The sequence below is a fragment of the Lucilia cuprina genome, chromosome 4, assembly GCF_022045245.1.
Source record: "Lucilia cuprina isolate Lc7/37 chromosome 4, ASM2204524v1, whole genome shotgun sequence".
In the NCBI taxonomy this organism is placed as follows: domain Eukaryota; kingdom Metazoa; phylum Arthropoda; class Insecta; order Diptera; family Calliphoridae; genus Lucilia; species Lucilia cuprina.
In genome coordinates, this window is record NC_060952.1 from 55,521,169 (window position 1) to 55,543,605 (window position 22,437).

General features: G+C 28.8%; 1 protein-coding gene across 1 annotated transcript in view; it reads right to left on the bottom strand.

Moving 5' to 3' along the window:
* Positions 1-331: 331 nt before the first annotated feature.
* Positions 332-22,437, bottom strand: part of LOC111683863 (dolichyl-diphosphooligosaccharide--protein glycosyltransferase subunit STT3B) — a 91,773-nt gene continuing 69,667 nt past the window's right edge. Inside the window, exon 5 of the mRNA XM_023445984.2 lies at positions 332-591. Within this exon, the coding sequence (XP_023301752.2) occupies positions 520-591 (72 nt within the window). The 3' untranslated portion in view covers positions 332-519. The remainder of the gene's footprint in view (positions 592-22,437) is intronic.

Below are 22,437 nucleotides of genomic sequence, written 5' to 3' on the forward strand. Positions count from 1 at the left end.
TTATTTTTTACAGATAATTTATTTGCCAATGCAATAATTCCCTTTTCACGACCTGATTTTAATTAAATTCCCATACACATTTTTTGTATGGACTTTTAACATAACTACATACATACGTATGTATTATACAAAATAAATATATTGGAGACAATTTTCACTAAAAATAATTTCTTCCCTTCTGCAAGTTCACATTTTTATCACAAAATATTTTCTTCCCATTGTGCAAGTTTGCAATTTTACCAAAAAATTTTTCTTCTTTACTGAAAACAAATGGGATGGCAGATTTTCTTCCACTTACATACTACTTAGCAGGAACTGTAAATAAAACTCGTATTTTATGGGATTATAATTATTTTTATTACATCTCAAGAAAAAATCTTAAATATGTATACAAGACCGATTTACAAAAAAACGTATATACATTTCATGCATAATATTGAATCATTCATTTGTATACATACTAGATAAAGTGAAAAACTTGTTTTATATTTTCATTATTCCTCGAGTGTACAAGTTGATCTATTTACGAACCCTTATTCCTTTCACAACGATTGGTCTATTCTTTATGTAGCCTTTTCTTCGTTTGATATTCTGAAAAAAAGTTAAAATTCAAATTAAATTTGTTGGTTGTAAATTTTGTTTAGTATATGGAATTTTAAGAAGAAAAATAAATATTTTATCTACATATAAAAGCCTTGCGTAACTGATTGATCGTCCAGCTCAAACCGTTAAAACTAGAGTCATGAAATTTTGGTATTGCATAGATCCACTAAGAAGGTATTTTTGGGAACGTTTAGGGAATGTAAGGGGAAAAAAATCTCCTAATGAAGCAGAGATATAAATAAAATTCGAAATATATCCTTTTTAAAATAAAATGATAATTTATTGGTGTCTGGTACTTTTTCGAAATTCGACATCATGTTCGGTCTTTTATTTATATTACATATGCTGTACCTTTTTAACTTCTTTTGTCATTTATTTTAATGTTTCTCAGAGAGTCAAAATTAACTTCAAATTGTGTTTTGTTTGGAAGATAACCGTTTATATTCTTTTGTCTTACTTTATCCCCAATGTAACAATATTATATTTTTTTAGTCTACAACGAGATTTGATACAAATAAAACTTGTTATACTACCTTTTGTCTTTTATTTAAAACAAACGGGTCGGTCAAATCAGGCTGTCCTTAAACATCAGGACATCTTACGTCAAATACTTATAATTTTTAAAGAAATATAAAAAAATACATAATTTAATTAATAATTGGTGTTAACAAACATTGTTCAACATTTTCACAATTTAAATTAATGTACGTATTGCGCAAGTCTTTAAACAAATTATCATCTTCAATATTCGGCTCAACTCTTAATCAACATTCTCACTGCCGTATCGATTCTAAATCTTCGCAACATTGCAAAGATCATTGTTTGCATCATGTTTGGAACATTTGATTATTTGTTTTAATATTGACATTCGTTATCTAAATACAACATACAATATTTACAGCTTTTAAATTGATAATTCACTGCAAAGTAACAAAAACCAGTATTTTTGTCATTACTCTTTATCCTCTGATTGACACATAAAAAATCAACACATACATACACGCAGATTAATTGTACATAATTACATCTGTAAAAACATATGTTTTTTTGTTTTGATTATAATAAATATAATTGTTTGCGTAAATTGTCAATTATGTCTGAATAACAACAAAAATCTGCAGCTCTGATGATTATAAACAACAACGAGCTTCATCAAAGGGTAGCATTACAAGAATGAGAAATACTATTGATTCTAATGTCACATACAGAACTGGGTTGCAGGTTGGGAATAGTGGCGTCGTATTACAAACAAAAATTGAAAAACTCAAACCTTCAGATGGTAATCGAGCTGAAATAGATGAATTATTTATCTCCACAAAAACTAAAATACTGACATTAATGGCAGATAGACGCTCCAGTGTATACGAGGAATCCATTTTGTTTCCTCACATCCCACAAACTAGACTACCAAATTTGAAATTACCAAAATTTGATGGGAAATATTTGGAATATAAAAAATTCATTAACACATTTAATAATTTAGTGAACAACGATAGAAACATACCAACTATGGAAAAATTCAATCATTTGCTGTCTTGTCTAAATGGAGAAGCTTTACCCACTATTCAAGCTTTCCAAGTAACAGAAGAGAACTATGAAAAGGCGTTAACCAGACTTAAAGAGAGGTATGACAATGATACATTAATATTCTTAGAAAATATAAATGCCATGTTCGAAATACCAAAAACATTGTTGATACCGTGTCTGCTTTGTATGGATCTTTAAGTTCTCTTGGATCATCAAAACAAATATGTGATGCTGTTATAATACATTTAGTTATGAGTAAAGTTGATTTCGAAACTAAGCAGAAATGGGAAGAATCAATAGATTTTTCCGAACTCCCATCATGGTCTAGTTGTTGTTCAATGTTAGATAAATGATGTCAGCAGTTAGATGTACAATGTAGACGAAATAGTAAACCACACTCATCAAACCATCAAAACGTATCAACTAGTCATCACCAAAATAAACAAACCTTTCTAGCTAAACAACTAAACTCTACATGCTCATATTGCTTAAAATCTGGCCATTTTATATCGCCATTTTATTGTTTCAACTGTTTTTCAAATGTACTCGATGTATCACATTTTTCTTCACGATACTCATGTAGATTTTGTAAAGAACTTATTATTTGCAACCGAAAAATTTCCTGAGTCCTATAGTATTGGAAAGACAGTCATTACAAATGATTTTTATGTGGACGATATGTTAACGGGAGCAGATGATTTTTAAAAACTGGAAGTTATTAAGAATGAAGTTAGTGAAATATTGTCAAAATCAAAATTCCCCCTTTCAAAATGGCACAGCAATCACCCAAAACTTAGTACAAATACTGTTAATATAAAGGAAATTAATTTCAACAGCGATGTAGCATGTACTCTTGGGATATCTTGGCATCCAACAGATGACACTTTCCAATTTAAATTTTGTCCTAATAACGAGTTTTCACATGTAACAAAAAGAACCATTTTATCGTTCGCCTCTGCACTATTCGACCCAATGAGTTTTATAAGTCCCTTGATTATTAGGGCAAAAATACTTTTACAACAACTGTGGTTGAATTAATGTGATTGGGATGAGTCTGTACCACAAGCAATCCATACATCTCAGTATTGATGAGGACTTCAAACAAATTCCAATTATAAAAATTCAACGATTTGTACATATAAGGAGTGAGATCGAAAAATTCTTAACATACATATATGTTTATAAAAAAGAAACCACTAAACTTACAGCTTTATTTTTTTATTTGATTCAAATTATTATTACAATTTACAAAAAAAATATTTTTATAGTTTTAATCACTAGTGATGAAATTGTGAACGCTTTTCGGAAACCCTTCCATTAACGTTTTTATAGTGCTTTCTGTCACTTTGCTCGAACATGTAGTCCATCTCCGTTTAAAATCTACCACACTTTTGGACACCTTTTTTGTACTCTTCAATTCTCTTTTAACAAGAGCCCAATATCTCTCCACTGGCCTTAGCTCCGGGCAGTTTGGAGGATTTGCCTCTCTTGGTACAAATACCACATTATTGTTCTTGTACCACTCAAGGGCTTGTTTACCATAGTGACAGGATGCCAAGTCAGGCCAAAAATAAGTGGACACATTATGAAGTCTTATGAATGGAAGCAGCCTTTTTTGTAAACATTCCTTGATGTAAATTTCGGTATTTATAGAGCCCGTTGTAACAAATTATTGGCTTCTTTTGCCGCAACTGCATATTGCTTGCCATACCAAAAACTTTCTGGGAAATTTTGTCTGCTTTTGGGTCCTAAACTTTTCTTCGACATTCCCTCGAGCATCAGCAACATAAAACTTTTGACCTGGAAATTGCGAAAAATCTGCCAGAACATACGTTTCGTCATCCATTATGCAGCAAGAATATTTTTTTATAAAACTTGACTTCATTTTCCGTGCTCTGTTTTTGGCCTCTAAATTTTTAGCAGCGTTCCTCTCTCAGGAACTTTTTGAGCCTTGTATGTTTTTAAACCTGCATTAGCTTTAACTTTTCGTACCAAATAGTCCGAGCACTGAGCTAACCGAGCTGCTTTCCTACCGGATGTGTTGGGAGCTCTTTTGAAAATGCGTTCTATTTTTTTGGCTTTAGAAACATCATGTGGACCATTCCTTCTACCTGAACCAGGTTTTCTATCAACTGACAAGTTCTCCCGTTACTGTTTAATAATATTGGAAACAGTTTGACGGCAGACCTTTGTATGCTTGGCCAACTTTTTGTAAGACCAAGTTGGGTTTAGTTGAAAATATTTAATAATTTCAGTACGCACTTTTTTCTGGTCACTCATTTTAATCAGATTAACCAAAAAATTAATATAATTGACATTACACATAATAACTGACATGTTTTTCAAAGGTAACTTGATCAAAAAAAAAAATCAAATAATACTTTGTTTGAAAAATGTAATGAAAGACGTGTGTTAAGAATTTTTCGATCTCACTCCTTATCTAACTGTGTAAAATTACAAGTCCATGGATTTGGAGATGCGTCCATTCAAGCTTATGGATGTTGCATCTATTTTAGATGCGAAGATTCAGTTGGAAATGTGACCGTAAACCTAGTGGCATCAAAATCATCTGTGGCCCCGTTAAACACAAAGACATTGCCTCGTTTAGTGCTTTGTGCTTCTCACTTACTATCAAAATTTTGGAACAAATTACAACCATATTTTGAATGCAACATATCTGACACATGTTTTTGGTCTGATTCTCAAGTAGCTCTTTATTGGATAAATACACACTTCTCCCAATTGTCAACTTTTGTGGGAAATCGTGTTGCGGAAATACAAGGAAATTCTAATAATGTCATTTGGCGATATGTTGAGTTTGAAAACAATCCAGCTGACTTGATATCTAGAGGCTGCACTACTTCACATCTGCTACAGTCTCATTGGATAAATGGACCTACATTTTTAAGAAAATCATTCGAAAATGGCCTCCTAATTATATCATAAATTTAACTGATGAAGAAATGAAGCTCGAAAACCGCAAAACAGTTTATTCAGTTCATATAAACACAATTCCTCACATTCTGAGTGTTATTCATAAATATAGCGTTGGAGATATAAACATTTTAAAATTGGTGAAACAATATCACCAGATGAGATAAGAAACACTTTATATCAAGGTCATTATTTTTCAAACTGTATTAAGGAGCTTCAGCAACAAGACACTTTAAAAGGTACTTTGTCGTCTTTAAAACCATTTATTGATGAAGTGGAATGATTGCAACTTTTACGAGTGGGAGGGCGTTTATTAAACGCAAATTTGCCAATGTCACATAAGTTTCCATTTATTCTTCCAAAGGCTGATCCATTTGTTAAGGCAATGGTAATTTAATATCATTGCAAAAATTACCATGCTGGGCCCCGCGCTTTAGTAGCAATATTACAACAACAGTTCTGGATTATTAATTGTCGATCATTGGCAAGGCAAGCATTCAGTGTATACATTACAAACCGAAATTATTAACGCAAATAATGGGAAATCCTCCAAAGTACCGTGTTGCTGGAAGTCGTCCGTTTGAAATTGTGGGTGTAGACTTTGGTGGACCCATTCCAACCTACCTAAACATTCGTGGTAAACCCCCTACTAAATCATACATAGTAGTTTTTCTATGCTTTGCCACTAAGGCAGTCCATTTGGAATGTGTCTCAAATTTGTCTAGTGATGCATTCATAGCAGCTCTGAAGCGTTTAATTGGATGAAGAGGAGTTCCATCGATAATATATTGCGATAACGCTACTAATTTTGTTGGAGCAAACAACAAGTTAAAGGAATTCAGCGAATATTTTCAACAGCCTTCAACAATAAATGCTGTTAAGCAGTATTGCGCTTCAAGATTTGTAGAATTTTCGTTTATACCACCTCGCGCTCCACACTTCGGTGGTTTATAGGAGGCGGCGGTGGAATCTGCCAAATCCCATTTATACCGTACACTCTCATCATCACGTTTAACATTTGAAGAAATTACAACAGCATTAATTGAAATAGAAGCAATAATGAATTCAAGGCCCTTAACACCATTATCAACTGATCCAAACGACTTAGAAGTCATTACACCTGGACACTTTGTAATAGGCTGTCATTTACAACATATACCAGAATACGTTAATACCACATCTGAAATATCCAATTTAAAACGTTGGCAAAGAATTACTGCAGTAAAAACTCACTTTTGGCACAGATAGCATACTGAATACTTATCATGTTTACAAAAAAGCTGAAAGACGCCTTCGTACAATCTAAAAGTGGGGACGAGATTTGATACAAATAAAACTTGTTATACTACCTTTTGCCTTTTATTTAAAACAAATAAATCTACGGGTCGGTCAAATCAGGCTGTCCTTAAACAATTTCCATTAGAACTTTCAATACTTTTTTAAAATTCGAGCAATGAAGGGAAAAGTGTGTAAAATGGGTGCTTTTGTTTAAAAATATATATTTTTTATTGAACTTTTGAGCGTCATAAAAAATAAGTTTCCCAGATTTTTAAAATGAACTAGCAATATTTTAACCTTCAGTGGTAACAATAAAAATTTATAAAACGCATCCCCCATCCACCACTTCTTTTTGGTACTTTTATGCTGTAAATATTGGTAATAAACTTTTTTTAAAAAAAGTGTCCTTAAATCAATGATAATACAACCCGGGTTATATAATTTCCATTTGAGCCTGTAACCACTAACAAACTTCTAATCGTAAAGAAAAATAACAATTTTTATTTTTATTTAGACTTTACATTTAAACAATTTTTTTTTTTCAAAAGTATTTATACATTTTAACAAAACGTTTAAAACGTAATGAACGGTAAACGTTAATTCTTTTTATTTCCTAAACACAAATATTTATATAAGAAACCCATAAAAACTTAAGAAAAAATGATGGAAATTCCTGTCGGGACACAAGTTGAGGTTATAATAAATATATATTAGGGTATGTGGATTTTATAATGGAGAAAAATAAATTGAATTTCTTATAAAATAGTTCACAGTTTATGAGAAATTACTTAATCATATGGAAACTTCAAAAATAGGGTCAAAGATATATGACTTTTAAATTGGATAATCACCTATTTCTTAAAAATATCGCTACAAACGTAGTCCCAAGACAGTTTTAAGTTGGTTCAAAGATAGAAACGCCTATACAAAATAAGGTAGATAGAAAACAATTCCAACCTTATCTTTAAATCCTTTGTATTCGACACATTTTAAAACAACACTGAGACACAATCAAATTAATTAAGTCATTGTATTGTTTTGTGCCAAGATCTTCTAGAAAGATGGATAACAGTTCTTTTTTCAAATAATATATTAAATTTCAAAGACGATTCGTATGTCCATAATACATTTTCTTGAAACTTCTTTGGCTTTATATTTTTTAATATATCTTAATTATTTTTCACGACGCAGGTCCTAAAATGATTTTTTTGAAAGTAAGTTTCTTATGATCCAAAATCACTATGCACAATTTTATGAGGATCGGTCCATGATTAGTGTTTATAAAAAACCGACTTTTGAAGAAACCGATTTGTCGGTTAACCGAAAATTGGCCATTCCTAGAAAACCGGTTTGTCGGTTAACCGAGAACAAAAAAACTGTTAACCGAAATGTACGAAAATCTATTTCTAGTCCATAAAACGACTTAGTATATTATAACGGGCATATAAACTCAAAAATAATTTAAAAATTTCTAAAATGGACCAAACTATTGTTCTGTATAACATAACCTAATCTATATATTATTCTGTATAACCTAAAAATTACGACAATTTTGACACATATATCAAAAAAAAAAAAAAAAAATAATAATATGCCTCTCCACCCCACACAAATTTTAAGATCGTTTAAATGCCAACTTTTTACTTGTTTCCTAAAATTTTAAATCTTTATTTAATATACATAAAATATTTTTAATATATCTTAACTTTTGTGTAACACGAATGGAGAATAATATTTAAAATTTTGTATATAAAATTTTTAAAAATGTGATTTTTTGTCAAAAAAAAAAAAATAAATTTTTGTACTAAAAATTTAAATTTTTGAAACCGGTTAACCGAGGCATAAAAACCGGATAACCCGGTTAACCGGATATCGATACACCCCATATAAGGTCTCCTTCAGAAAATGACTACAACGCTCATTAATGGCTTAAAATTACGTAGCGATGAAATTCCATACAAATAAATTTAATGCGAACCAAAATTTACCAAACAGTCTTACTTGTTAAGAATTTAATAATCATTTTAATATCACATTCGACCAATTTTGAACTTTTTATTTAAGAAACTAATTAAAATTTCATCATAACCTCATTTCATCATGCCTCGACAGGACTTTTCCATTATTTTTTCTATTCCTTATTATTTTATGTTTTTTTTTTTTTTTTTTGTATTAATATTTGTGTTTAGGAAATAAGAAGGCACTGAGCTATTTAATGAATTTGTGTATACGGTTAATATTTAAGCATTTTAACAATTTGTTGAAATGTATAAATACTTTTGAAAAGAAAATAATTCGTATTTATAAATTTGAAAACTAAGATTGTTGACTTCTTTTATTGTTTTTACAGCCACCACAATTTTTCAAAAAGGTTTTAACTACCACAATCTATACACTTTAAGGAATAGAATAAGAATAATTTTTTGCTACTTACTTACTAACTTATAAATAAAGTATCAACATTTGCCTTTAATTCGAAGCATACTTAAATTTTCAGTATGTTTTAATCAGCCAAGAGCAGAAAGAGATCCACTAAAAATGTAATTGCAGTGATAAGAAAATACAAATTTCATAACAAGTAAAATGATAATTTTACAGATAAAACAAATTCCACGAAAATAATAGTGTTTACTTCTTAATTTAAATTTTTTAATATAAAACGTAACAAAAATATTAATAATATTGTTTTTATGTATTTTTATTATTATGTATTCCTTAAATTTTTTGGAGTGTACGAGTATTTTGCAAGTTATTCTCTTGTTTGCAAATTATGTTGTTGTTTTTACAAATTTTGTTTCCAATTTCTGAAACAAAGTAATTAAAAACAATGATTAAAATTACTAATATATTATTAACCAAAATGCACATTTTCTCCTATGCATACGTATGTAATATTAAAATATAAATATATTTTATGAATATAAGTAATATATTTAATTGCTCCCATTCGAAATATTTCTAGTATTTTTTCTAAAAATATTTACCCATACAAGCTATTGCATATTACAGCTTACAGACAAATATAAAATGTTTTCACATACAATATATTACGCAGCAACTCGCTAACATATTTATAATACCCACATACATATATTTCATATGGCTTGCCTATATTAAAATATTTTCCTACACAAATTATTCGAAGTCAACAATATTGAAGCCATGCAAGCAGTAATATACGAACATGAAATTTACGCAAGCAGAGTATATATGTGCCGACGAAAACACGAAACAAAACGATAGTCGCGACTATCAGGTTACAATATTTTTACTATCAAATTTAAATATAATTTACTATAGGAAATGACTTATGGTCTAAGATTTAATATTTCATGTTGAACTTGAAAAATTATAAAATGTGAAAAATGTATGCAAGATATAACCAAATTTTATTTAGAAAATAATTGAAAACGTTTATATCTATGTACGTATGTTTTATGTATATTATGGGAAAAATGTATGCATGAAATAACCAAATTTTAATTATAAAATTTTTGAATTAAATGTTTGAATGTATGTATATATGTATTTATTAAATTTATGTGTAATTTTTATGTGGAGTATTAAAATGTATGTATTTGTATTGATTGTAAAAGGTAATATAATTAGAAAAAAATTATATAAATACTTAGAGGATCATATGAATGTAAAAAAATATTCAAATATGTATGTAAACAATTTAAAAAAAATTAAATTTGTATTCCGCTACAATTTCGGAGAAATTGAAAATATATATGTGCTAATATATACATGAATATATACTAGCCAACTTTGCCGGAAAATATCGATCTTAGTGGCAAGAAAGGGGGCTTAAGATCCAGATAATTCAATTAGCAACAGAAGAACGATAGCAAAAATACATCATGGAACGTTTAAGTACAGATACTTACAACAAAATATATTATTTTTAGATACCTCAAGGAGTCTAATAAATCCCAACAATAAATTTTGGATTTATCTCTAAAAAATGACAATTAAATTAAAATGTGGTCAAAAACCGACATTTTAATCATGGTACAATGGTAAATAGGCCAAAAATATATCCATTCGGTTGATAGTAACCCCTTAAACAATTTAAAGCAAAAAAAAACATTTGATTCTAATTGTATGTTTCGTATAATATAATGAAATGTGAAATAAAGAAATAAAGGTTTTGTATATACATACATATGTATGTATGTGTGAAACAATAACAAAAACCAGGTCATAAAAATGGCCTGGAACTTTTCTTTCCTATTTTTATGCAAATTCCATAACGGTGGTTTACGCTAGGTCATTTTTCGCTTTACCTTTGAATTAGTTGTGGGAAGATGTAATTATAATGATTGCATTTTATACACAAAAATACAATAATAAGAAAAACGAAGTAATAAACAGTTATGAATATATGTAAATATATACGTGTGAAGCAATAACAAAAAACACACTCGTCATAAAAATGACCTGTAACAGTACTTTTCTTTCCCACTTTTCACGCACATTCCATAACAGTGGATTACGCTAGGTCATTTTTTTGCTTAATACTTTGAATTGGTGGTGGGAAGAAGATATGTACGTGTGATGCCAAAACACATTCGTCATAAAAATACCTGTAGTAGTACTTCTCTTTCCTACTTTATCATTTTACGCACATTCCTTAACGATGGTTTACGCAAGACCCTTTTTTGCTTTACTTGAATTGGTGGTGGAGAGAAGAGGAAAGAAATATCTTTATTATTTAGTCTCTCTCATGTAAATTCAAAAGGTTGGCAATGACATATGCAAATTTATTAACACCTATATATATATTTCCAAACGCCTGTTCATTCAATATTGTAAGATAATTGCGAGTATATAATAATAATTTATAGAAATGTGACATATGGATATGTACATGCATATGAAAAACATACATGTATATGTATGTAATTCACTCATACATTTTTGTTCTTCTAACCTTTCACAATGTAAAATTACAAAAACAACATTTTATGTTTTTATGTCCCCTCTCAATTTTTTGCCATCCTGTAACAAATTTCTAAAATACCTATAATTTCCTTCATTATTGATAATTTTATAGACACTACTAATGCATAACTACCTGTTTACAAACTTATTGTTTTTGTTTCTTGCTTTATATTGAATTTATTTCATATCATCCTGTTACAAACAATATGTTTAAATATATCCTGTAAAAACAATTTTTTACATCCATATTTGAATATATTTTTACATTCATATGATCCTCTAAGTATTTATATAATTTTTTTTCTAATTATATTACTTTTTACAATCAATGCATACATTTTAATACTCCACATAAAAATTACACATAGAAATAATTAATACATGTACATTTAATAATTCAATTCAAAAATTTTCTAATTAAAATTTGGTTATTTCATGCATACATTCTTCCCGTAATATACATATGTACATAAAACATACATACATAGATATAAACGTTTTCAATTATTTTCTAAATAAAATTTTGTTATATCTTGCATACATTTCTCACATTTTATAATTTTTCAAATTCAACATGAAATGTTAAATTTTAGACCATAAGTCATTTCCTATAGTAAATAATATTAAAGTTTGATAGTAAAAATATTGTAACCTGATAGTCGCGACTATCGTTTTGTTTCGTGTTTTCGTCGGCACATATGTATATGCTCTGCTTGCGTAAATTTCATGTTCGTATATTACTGCTTGCATGGCTTCAATATTGTTGACTTCGAATAATTTGTGTAGGAAAATATTTTAATATTATAGGCAAGCCATATGAAATATACATACAGTGTCTCTCATAAGTATTCGAATTTAAGTATAACGTGAAAATAAACCAAATTTAATAATATATTATTTATGCAAAATTAATAAATTAATTTGTTAAATTGTCTAGACAGTCCTTAGCTTTGATATCACGCTTTTTAAAATTTAAAAAATTCACATTCACTTAAATTAATTTAGCTTTATTTAAAAAAAGTCCATAAAATTACTTCACAAAAGTATTCGAATTTTTCCTGTATTTCATATTTGACCATATTTTACGAAACACAAAAATTAGAATCGTCTTTTTGCTTAAAATTGTTTTAAGGGGTTAGTTTCAACCAAAGGATATATTTTTGGCCCATTTGGTCCACAATTTTGGGGTATTTGTACCATCTTTTTATATAATATCATTAAAATTACGATTTTTACCATATTTGCCATTGTTTTTCTATTTTTTTTTAAGAGATAAAACTAAAATTTAATATTGGGATTTAATAGATTCCTTGAGGTAATAATTTTTGTTATAAGGATCTATTTTTAAACATTCCAAGATATATTTTTGGTATAGTTCTTTTAATTATCTGGATCTTAAGTCCCTTTTCGTACCACTAGGATCAATATTTTCCGACAAAGTTGGCTAATATATATAATTATAGATATTAGCATTAATATATTTTAAATTTTCAAGACGTCGTAGCGGTGTACAACTCCAAAACATGCCTTAACAAAACGTCATCCTATACAGTAGATTTTAGTTTTTACTACTCATAACATTCATGATCATGTTGCCCATTACAACAACACTGTATGTTCAAAATTTTGGGTTATTTTAATCATAGTAGATAATATTTAAATAGATATCAATATTTTTGAGTTAGACTATAACTATATGGTGACATTCAGCCTTGAGGCCATTAGTTATAAAAAAAAGATTCCACTATATTGAATGGGGTTTCTTCGAGGCATGCTTTGGAGTTGTACACTTCCACAATATATTAAAAACTTAAAACGTATAACAGCTGATATCTAAAACAACATATAGAAGACAAGTTTCCCGAAAAATTTTGACCCTAGTATTATAAAAATGGACTTGAGTATGTGGGTATTATAAATATGTTAGCGAGTTGCTGCGTAATATATTGTATGTGGAAACATTTTATATTTGTCTGTAAGCTGTAATATGCAATAGCTTGTATGGGTAAATATTTTTAGCAAAAATACTAGAAATATTTTGAGCAGAACCATTTTTTAAATATGCATATTTTTAAATATGAGGTAAATGCATATTTATTGCAAAGTCAAAAATAAAAATATAAAAGCATTTACTAATATTTAAACTCTGACTAAAAACAATTTTGGTAATATTTACGCTCTTGCTATGAGTTTTGTTTACGATCGATTTGTAATAATAAAGCATTTAATTTGTTAATCTTAATTCCGAAATATTCTAACAATTTGTTGAAAAAAAAGCGATTTTCTAAAAGGGGTAAGTTATATGGAGGTAAGGATAAATATGGCCCTATCCTTACAAATTAAATATTCTCTTTTGTACAAAAATATTTTTTTTTTTAAATCCGAACTTTATAGATCCCGGTAATAAAGTATGTGCTTTTAAGTAACCATCTTAAATAGGAGCTATGACCAATTACGGGCTGATCCAAAAATCTCTTTATTTGTTATTTAGTTATGTAGATTATTTTTAATAACAAAGCTTTTAAGTTGTATTTTTTTACTAAATTTCAAAATATTTTAACAATTTCTTGACCAAAAAGTGATTTTTTAAAATAGAAGTTCAGTATTAGAATATATAAATATTGGCAGAGGTATTTACGTTCGCATTAAAGTTATAAGCACAATTTTATCGTACTACCAATACCAATACATTTAAAGAAAAACATATTTTATTATTTACTATTTTTTGTTGCAAAAACCAACACATTCATACAAGGAAAAATAAAAAAATATTTCATATACGTACACGGCAAAAAATATGATTTGCATTTTTTGTTAAAATAAAATAATTTTCATATTTGTTTTGCAAACCTATTTTTTAAAGAATAGAAAAAACTGAAACGTTTTCAATTATATGAGAGTAGATTCTGAGTGACCATACAATAATTTTTCTGCGAATAATGTAAGTTTGAGATTTAAAACTAACACCAATTTTTCAAAGTGCTTTTTAAAACAAATTTTTACAATAAGTAAAAACCAAATCTACGTTGATTTTAGCTTTCGCCAATGAAGAATACGAAAGTGTTGTTGCTTTGGGCTTGTTTGATTTCAGTAAAGAATAACAACAACGTATTGCTAAGCGCACTATGTGTGCATAGAAAACACACGGGCTATAGCTAAGCGCATTTACAAAAAACAAAAGAATACCAAGCGTATAGGGCTTGTTCATCCTTACTTTATTGTATAATGGGTATAGTATAGAAATGGGTCACTTGACACAAAATTGCCAATGTATATTTTTTTTTAATGTTACGAATGCGAAGTGGGTGAGTTTTGGATCAATTGTTATATATTTTGTGTTTTCTGCGAAAACTATTTCAGAATAATTTGTTCGATTTTCAATACGAAATTGCTTAGGAAGGTCAGACACAACTATTTCGCTCTATCGGTGCAGAAGTGCTGGAGATATAGGGGGTCAAATTTGGAAATTTTGATAATACCGTTTTTTTCAATTGAAAGTTGTATGATGATGGTGTTATACCAGAGTAGGCATTTTTTCACTCGTGAATACAATTTTATTTATTTCTCTCGTTTTACAACTCAGTTTCATGAGATTTATTTTTTATCTCGCAAGATCTATTTTTTTTTACTCTTCATTTTTATACCCTTCACTTTCGTGAGAAGGGTATATATATAATTTTGTCATTCCGTTTGTAATTTCTATAATATAACTTTCCGACCCTATAAAGTATATATATTCTTGATCCTTATAGATAGCGGAGTCGATTAAGCCATGTCCGTCTGTCTGTCCGTCTGTCTGTCTGTCTGTTGAAATCAGTTTTTAGAGGACCCCAGATATCGGCGATGTCTGAATCTTCAATAATTCTATTAGACATGCTTTCGGGAAGATCGCTATTTAAAATCAGCTAAATCGGTCGGTAAATAACGGAGATATGAGCAAAAATCCGAGACAACCTCTGAAAATTTCATCAAAATATTGTTAAAAAAGCAACAAAAACACTGTACATAGAAAAAGATATACACGTGTGTGTGTAGATGTATTTGGTTTTATTCAGCTGTGTATTTTTTTGTATGTAATTCAAACATACAAAGTATACACAGCAAAAAAATATGATTTGCATTTTTTGTTAAAATAAAATAATTTTCCCTTTTGTTTTGCAAATATATTTTTTGATGAATAGAAAAAAGTATTTAAAACGTTTTCAATTATATGAGAGTAGATTGTGAGTTATTGTACAATAATTTTTATGCGAATAATGTAAGTTTGAAATTTAAAACTAACACAAATTTTTTCCAAGTGCTTTTTAAAACAATTTTTTTACGATAAACAAAAACAAAATCTACGTCTCGTCAATGTTTACCAGCAATGAATCAGAGGTCGAAGTCGACCGGCTTCGAGTCGGAGCTTAGCCGCCGCCGAACTATATTTAGTTGCTTGAGCCGCCGCCGAAACATTCGGCTTAAATCGACTCAAATTTTTTTAATGTTTTTATTAACTAGACTGTAAGATCAATTATGTTTAAAATACACTATGGTGAAGGGTATATAAGATTCGGCACAGCCGAATATAGCACTCTTACTTGTTTATGTTCACTTCATGAGCGATATTTATATATATTGTTTTTTTAATTTCTCTCACAAGAGATAACAAAATGAATAGAATTTGAATAAAACTCACATACAGAAAATGTGTGCACGAAAACCAGTTTAATGGCGGTGGTAAAAAATAAATTTAGTAAGAAGGATGTACGTATGTACATATGTATGTGAAAGGTGGATGTGTGTGAGGAGAAAAAGGAAAAACAAATGTTTTAAAAAATAAAAATGTTTATTTGCAAAACAAAAACTTGTATATATGATGCAATTATGATGTTACATTAGAAAAAATACTAATATTAAAAATTTGTTAATGCAATTTGATTTATATACAATATTATTATTTTTACAAAATGCAAAAATTAAAAAAAAAATCAAAATATTATTGACCTGTAAATTTTTATGAAAAAAAAAAACAAAATAAATTGCTTCAACAAATGTTTTTAATACAAAAACCTAATTGACACATCGTATGTTCTATTTCTTACTTCAATTACAATAACAATTGATATGGTCATCCATGTAATACTCTACACCATGAGTCTACATATTTTAATTCTTTTTTTAATTTTCATAAAAAAACTTTTATGTTGAATTTTACCTTATTTCCAAAATATTTATGCAGTTTATTGATAAAAAACAAAATTTTCTAAATAAGTCTTTATATAGATCGAACATGGGCCGATCCTTATTAAATTTGGGAAAAGGACATATTTTTAAATATCACTTAGTTTTGTTGAGTTTCATTCTATACAAATGGTTACTAGTCAATTTTAGCAATTTTTTGAAGGGGGGTTTGTATGTGGGCTGGGGTCAAATGAGGGCCGGTCATTTCAAAAATCTGCAGTGTCATTTATACTTATACAAAACTTATTTGTGCCAATTTTTATATCGATAATAGTATTTGACGTAATTATGGCATAAGAAGCCCAAATCGGGAGGTACGGTTATATGGGGGCTAGGTGAAATAATGAGTCGATTTCAACCATTTTCAATAGGCTTCGTCCCTGTGCCAAAAAACATGCTTGGTCCAAATTTAATCAAATTATAATTGCATTAATTTTATTATAATAATTAGTTTTTATGATAGTTATAAGAATGTTTGTAGATTTTTGTATATTTTCTTAAATTGAGGTTGTGCCTCATCCTCAGCGATCTTTAGTTCGATGGAACATATTTTGTGGATGTTTTTATAGATTAGGAAGCTGTCTTTAAAAAGAGTTGACTAAAGAAATGACAAAATTACAAGGTTTATAAAAGAGTTTCTAGACATATTTAATACAAAAAAATGATAAATAAATAAATATATTAAAATTGTATTTTCATATGAATTTCACATACTAATACAGATTTCGTGTGTATTTTACTTTCTATAATTAGATGATTTTCTCAGAATTTTCTTCAGAGAGAAAGTAATGCATTCTTTATCTGGAGACTTTAACTTTTTTATCATTTTTTACTTTATTGATATTAAATACTTTTAAGAAACAAAATTTTCATTTTTGGTTATGTTTATCCGCCATTTTGAGTTCAGTTTATTGAGTTTTGAAAATCTGTATTCGCATTTGTAATCCGTGGTCATAATTAATTAAACATTTTATTTAGCCAATATTTCAAAATGTTTAATTAGCATTCGTAATCAGTAAATAAAGAATTACAAAATGTGTTCATTAAAAAAAAATCCATTCGCAATATGTTTAAAATTTTTGACCACCATTTTGGATCCTCTATTTTAAGTTTTTTTATTTTTTGGCACAAAATTAACTTCTTTGTGTGCAGTGTAATTAAATATTTAATTTTACAAATTGATTATAAAATACAATTTCCATACAAAAAATGGTTATAAACCGTTAAAAAAATAAAATTTGTTTTGAATAAGACCTTTAGCATTTCACATTTATTTATCAAACTTTTTACATCCCTAAATGTTGATGGAAACCGAATCAGATTGAAAACAAAATAATATTTCCGGTAGGTTAGTGATCTAGTCTAGTAGAAAAAGCGCACAACAGGCCCTATAGAGCTGTATTTCTTCGGATTTGAATAATTTGGATTAATTTTTTACAATTTTTGTTTTGTTTTGAAAAAACATATCCATTATGGTGTATCGTTTGAAAGGGAGTTTATTGATGTATTAATCATAAATAACCGTCTGCTTATAATTGTCATAATCCATAATATTTAAAATTGTTAGGTTTTTGTTATGACACATTGTTGGTATCTTTTTCTCTTGCTATTTTTAATTTTAAGTTCGTTGAATAAAGATGTATTAAATTATTAAAAACTGCGTGTATATTACTTACATACTTTCAAGTAAAGGAATAGAAAAGTGGCGACTAGGAAAAATAGTAAAATAAATATTAATGTATCAATAATAAAAAGCGGAAAAAGATATTAACCAGAATTAAATAGGAAAACTTCAGGATGGATGCTGCTCAATTTCCCCAATTATTAGAAGCCTTCAATAAGACTCAACGCGACTTGCTACAACAATTAAATGCAAGTTCTATCCTACAATCACAGCAACAAAAACAAAGTACGCACACATTACTAGTGCTGTTGACGCCATTTAAGAACTTTGACAAGAAAAAAATTCAAATTATAGCGTGAGCGATTCGAAAATTATTTACCTATGAAAGATGTTTTTGCAAATAAAACATTTTGTCATCAAATGTTGGTAAACTCAATTGGTTCTATACACTTCAAGTTGTCAGTTTCGCTTATTGCCCCCAAGACAATTAATGATGTTGAATATGACTACTTAATAAAAATCTTGGAGGCACATTTATGACCGAATAAGTTTTTAGTAATTCAACACAGATTTTTATATTATATCGCACTTATTACATCGGGATATTATTGAATGTGAGTTCAGATCAACATGTAATTGTAATGCAGATATTTCAAATATTTTTCTACGAGCACAATTTACACGTGGCCTTAAGGATAGAACAATTCGAGAGCAATTGCTTTAATACGAGGAAGCAGGATTCGAGAAAATTATACAAGGAGCACTTTCCCTCGAAGTATCATGGATAGATGGCCGTGAAATTAATACAAAGCAGTCCATCTGGCCTTAAGGATAGAACAATTCGACAGCAATTACTTCAATCCGAGGAAGCAAAATTCGAGTAATTTATACAAGGAGCACTTTCCCTCGAAGTATAATTAATAGATGGCCGTGAAATTAATACAAAGCAGTCCATCTGTAGTGACATCAACAAAATTCAAGCCGGTACCTCAAGTCGCCGTAGAAGTCGGTCAAAAATCTTTCTTCTTCAACGCAACGCAATTCCAAATCGAGATTAGATTATAGGAAATTGGGATAATTTGTGTTTACGTTGTGGTAGAGACAACCACAAAACTAAAGATTGCCGCGGCCGCACTAACAAAAATATCCTCAAATGCAACTGGAAAAAAGGACATCTCCAGCATGTGTATATAAAAACCTTAATCAAATCTTCAAGGGAAAATAAAAATCATGAGAATGATGAGACAATCCACCAAATTTATGGTATCAACCAAATAAATACTACGTCGTGGTAGTTATAAATTCGACTATGCGTTGATTACAAACAAGGTGTTAATCTACAACTTGTGTCTTTGAATAATCCTATACGTCGTATTGACGAGATTTTAAATAATATCTTTAAAACATATTTTTGTCGTCTAGATCTCTTTAAAGAGTACCTTTACCTAAGAGTAAATCCAGTGAGATACAAACAATGTCAACACATAAGGGGATCATCAGAATTTAATCGTATTATTGAACAAATTTATCTGGCTTAGACAAAACCATGTCATATTTCGATGACATTATAATACATGGATCTACAGAAGCCGAATGTAAACGAAATTTAATATTGTGCTTCAAGCGACTACAAGAACACGACTTACACTTGAATAGAAGCAAATGCTCATTTTTTCAAACTCAAATTGAATATCTTGGACATATTGTAAGATATAGTGAAATCTCAAAGTCACCAAGAAAAATTGATGCAATAGTAAATATGCCTGGCCCAGATAATGTCAATGATGTTAGAAGAATTTTAGGCATGATAACGTATTATTCCAGATTTATTCTAGATATGTCTTCCATAACTTATCCGTTACGTCAATTGCTTTAGAAAAATTCGACATTTTATTGGTCTTCAAATTGTGAAGCAAAGAATAATAAGAAAGTGAGGCTTGTCAGTTGGTACGTAAAGGAGTTGTCATTCGGTACCTAACTCTTTAAATACATTTAAAAATAAAAAATAAGATTATTTTAAATAAACTTTTCAGTTTCAATACCAAAATTTACAACGTTGTTTCTTCAGTTTTAATTTCAACATAAAAAAATTAATTGACAAAAAAATTTAAAAAAAAAAATGAATATACACAGAACAAGGGTGTGAAGTTAAATTCGTCGTCCAAATACGTCCCACAACACATTAGTCAAATACGTTCCACATACTGCAAAATTCGTTTTCAAATAGTGGGTGTAGCCCAGGACTAGTTCTTTCCAAAAATATATAGTTTATATGCAATTCCAGCTCTGTATAATTTTTACGATTTTTTGAAAAAACATAAGATATTGCCAAAAAATCAGAAATTTTCAAATGGCTCCAACTGGTATTTGGAAAAGACATGAAGTAGCCCAAGACTAGTTGTTTCCAAAAATAAATAGTTTAAATGCAATTCCAGCCATAGGTAAATTTTACGATTTTTTGAAAAACATTAAGTTTTACAAAAATTGGAGTAATTTAAATATGTGCATAGCTAAGTTCTTTTCTTGTAAAAGATTTATAATTCCAAACAGTAAAAAACTGTAAAAACTTCACTACATCTACTAATACAAAAAATGTAATTTTAAAAACTATACAATGGTCATTTGGAGTGTGCTTGGATTTCTGAAAAATGTCAAATTTGCTCAACCAATTGCTTATTTTTTCGGCTTATTTTAGATTTATTGTGAAATATTTAGTTTTTTAATACAGTTTTCAATATTCAGAACAAATTTTACTTTTGCTACTTTTTCTAGAGCATTTGTGAAACCTTTAAATTTTAAAAATGTTTTTATTTTCAGGAAATTCAACTGAATTTCTAGATAAAGTCTATAAGAAAATTAAAAAACAAAGATTTCACAAATTTTTTGACTAAGTTTAGAATTTGTGAGATTCATTTTCCAATTATCAAAACAAATTGCAAAATATTACCTGAGAATGGTTATCGTGAAAGTTTAGTGAACTCTAACGTTCAAGTAGAATCGAAGCGACCCCGTTTTAACTTTATTATTGCCTGCAAAACTATGTCCTTCAAGAATTTACATAAATCATATATACAAAAATGGGATCCTAACAACAAATTTACAAAAAGGCCCAAAACAAACAATCCAATTGACACTGATGCAAAAACATTTTTAATTGTGTAAAATTTACAACAATATTTTGCTACCTGAATCACTCTCATCATTATAAATTATGAATTACTGCGTTTGCGAGCTATATTTGTACCAATTCTGATATAAATTAATTCCCGGTATTTCAAGTTAAACAAATCCTTTTTGGTTTAATTTTTTTGTTGGATTGTCGATATATGAGCAATTATCAAAGTTTTTTTTTTAATTTCTTTAAAATTGAACTAAATTGTTAAAAACTTTGGTAAGAGTAAAATGTCAAACAATTTTTTTCAGACAAGACTTCCAGCCTAAAAATTGCAAAATCGTAAAACTCTAGGTCTTCATTTCGAAACGTAATCGGATTTGAAAGGTTACAAAATAAAAAAAAAATAAAACGTATGTCACTACCTAGTTTTTTCACCTTCTTTTTATTTATTGGTCCATAGCTTGTCCTTGTAAGCTACAAAGACGTCACTTTTATCTAAACACATTTTGCCAAGGCACATCATGGAAGATGCTCAAAATTCGTCAAATTTATTTATTTTCTTAATACTTTAATATAAAACTGGGGCGCATCAAAAACATTATAGCTAGTAGAATTCAGATATAAACATTTTTTTCTTAAATTTTACTCATTCATTTTTTTTCAAAAACTATAGGCAACAAGTTAAAACATTACTAAAATAAACTTTCTTAAAACAAAAAAACTTTATGTGCTAAATTTTAATTATATTTACAATTATGTGTAATTTTTTTCCAAATAAGGAGTGAGATCGAAAAATTCTTAACACACGTTTTTCATTACATTTTTCAACCAAAGTATTATTTGATTTTTTTTTTTATCAAGTTACCTTTGAAAAACATGTCAGTTATTATGTGTAATGTCAATTATATTAATTTTTTTGTTAATCTGATTAAAATGAGTGACCAGAAAAAAGTGCGTACTGAAATTATTAAATATTTTCAACTAAACGCAACTTGGTCTTACAAAAAGTTGGCCAAGCATACAAAGGTCTGCCGTCAAACTGTTTCCAATGTTATTAAACAGTACCGGGAGAACTTGTCAGTTGATAGAAAACCTGGTTCAGGTAGAAGGAATGGTCCACATGATGTTTCTAAAGCCAAAAAATAGAACGCATTTTCAAAAGAGCTCCCAACACATCCGGTAGGAA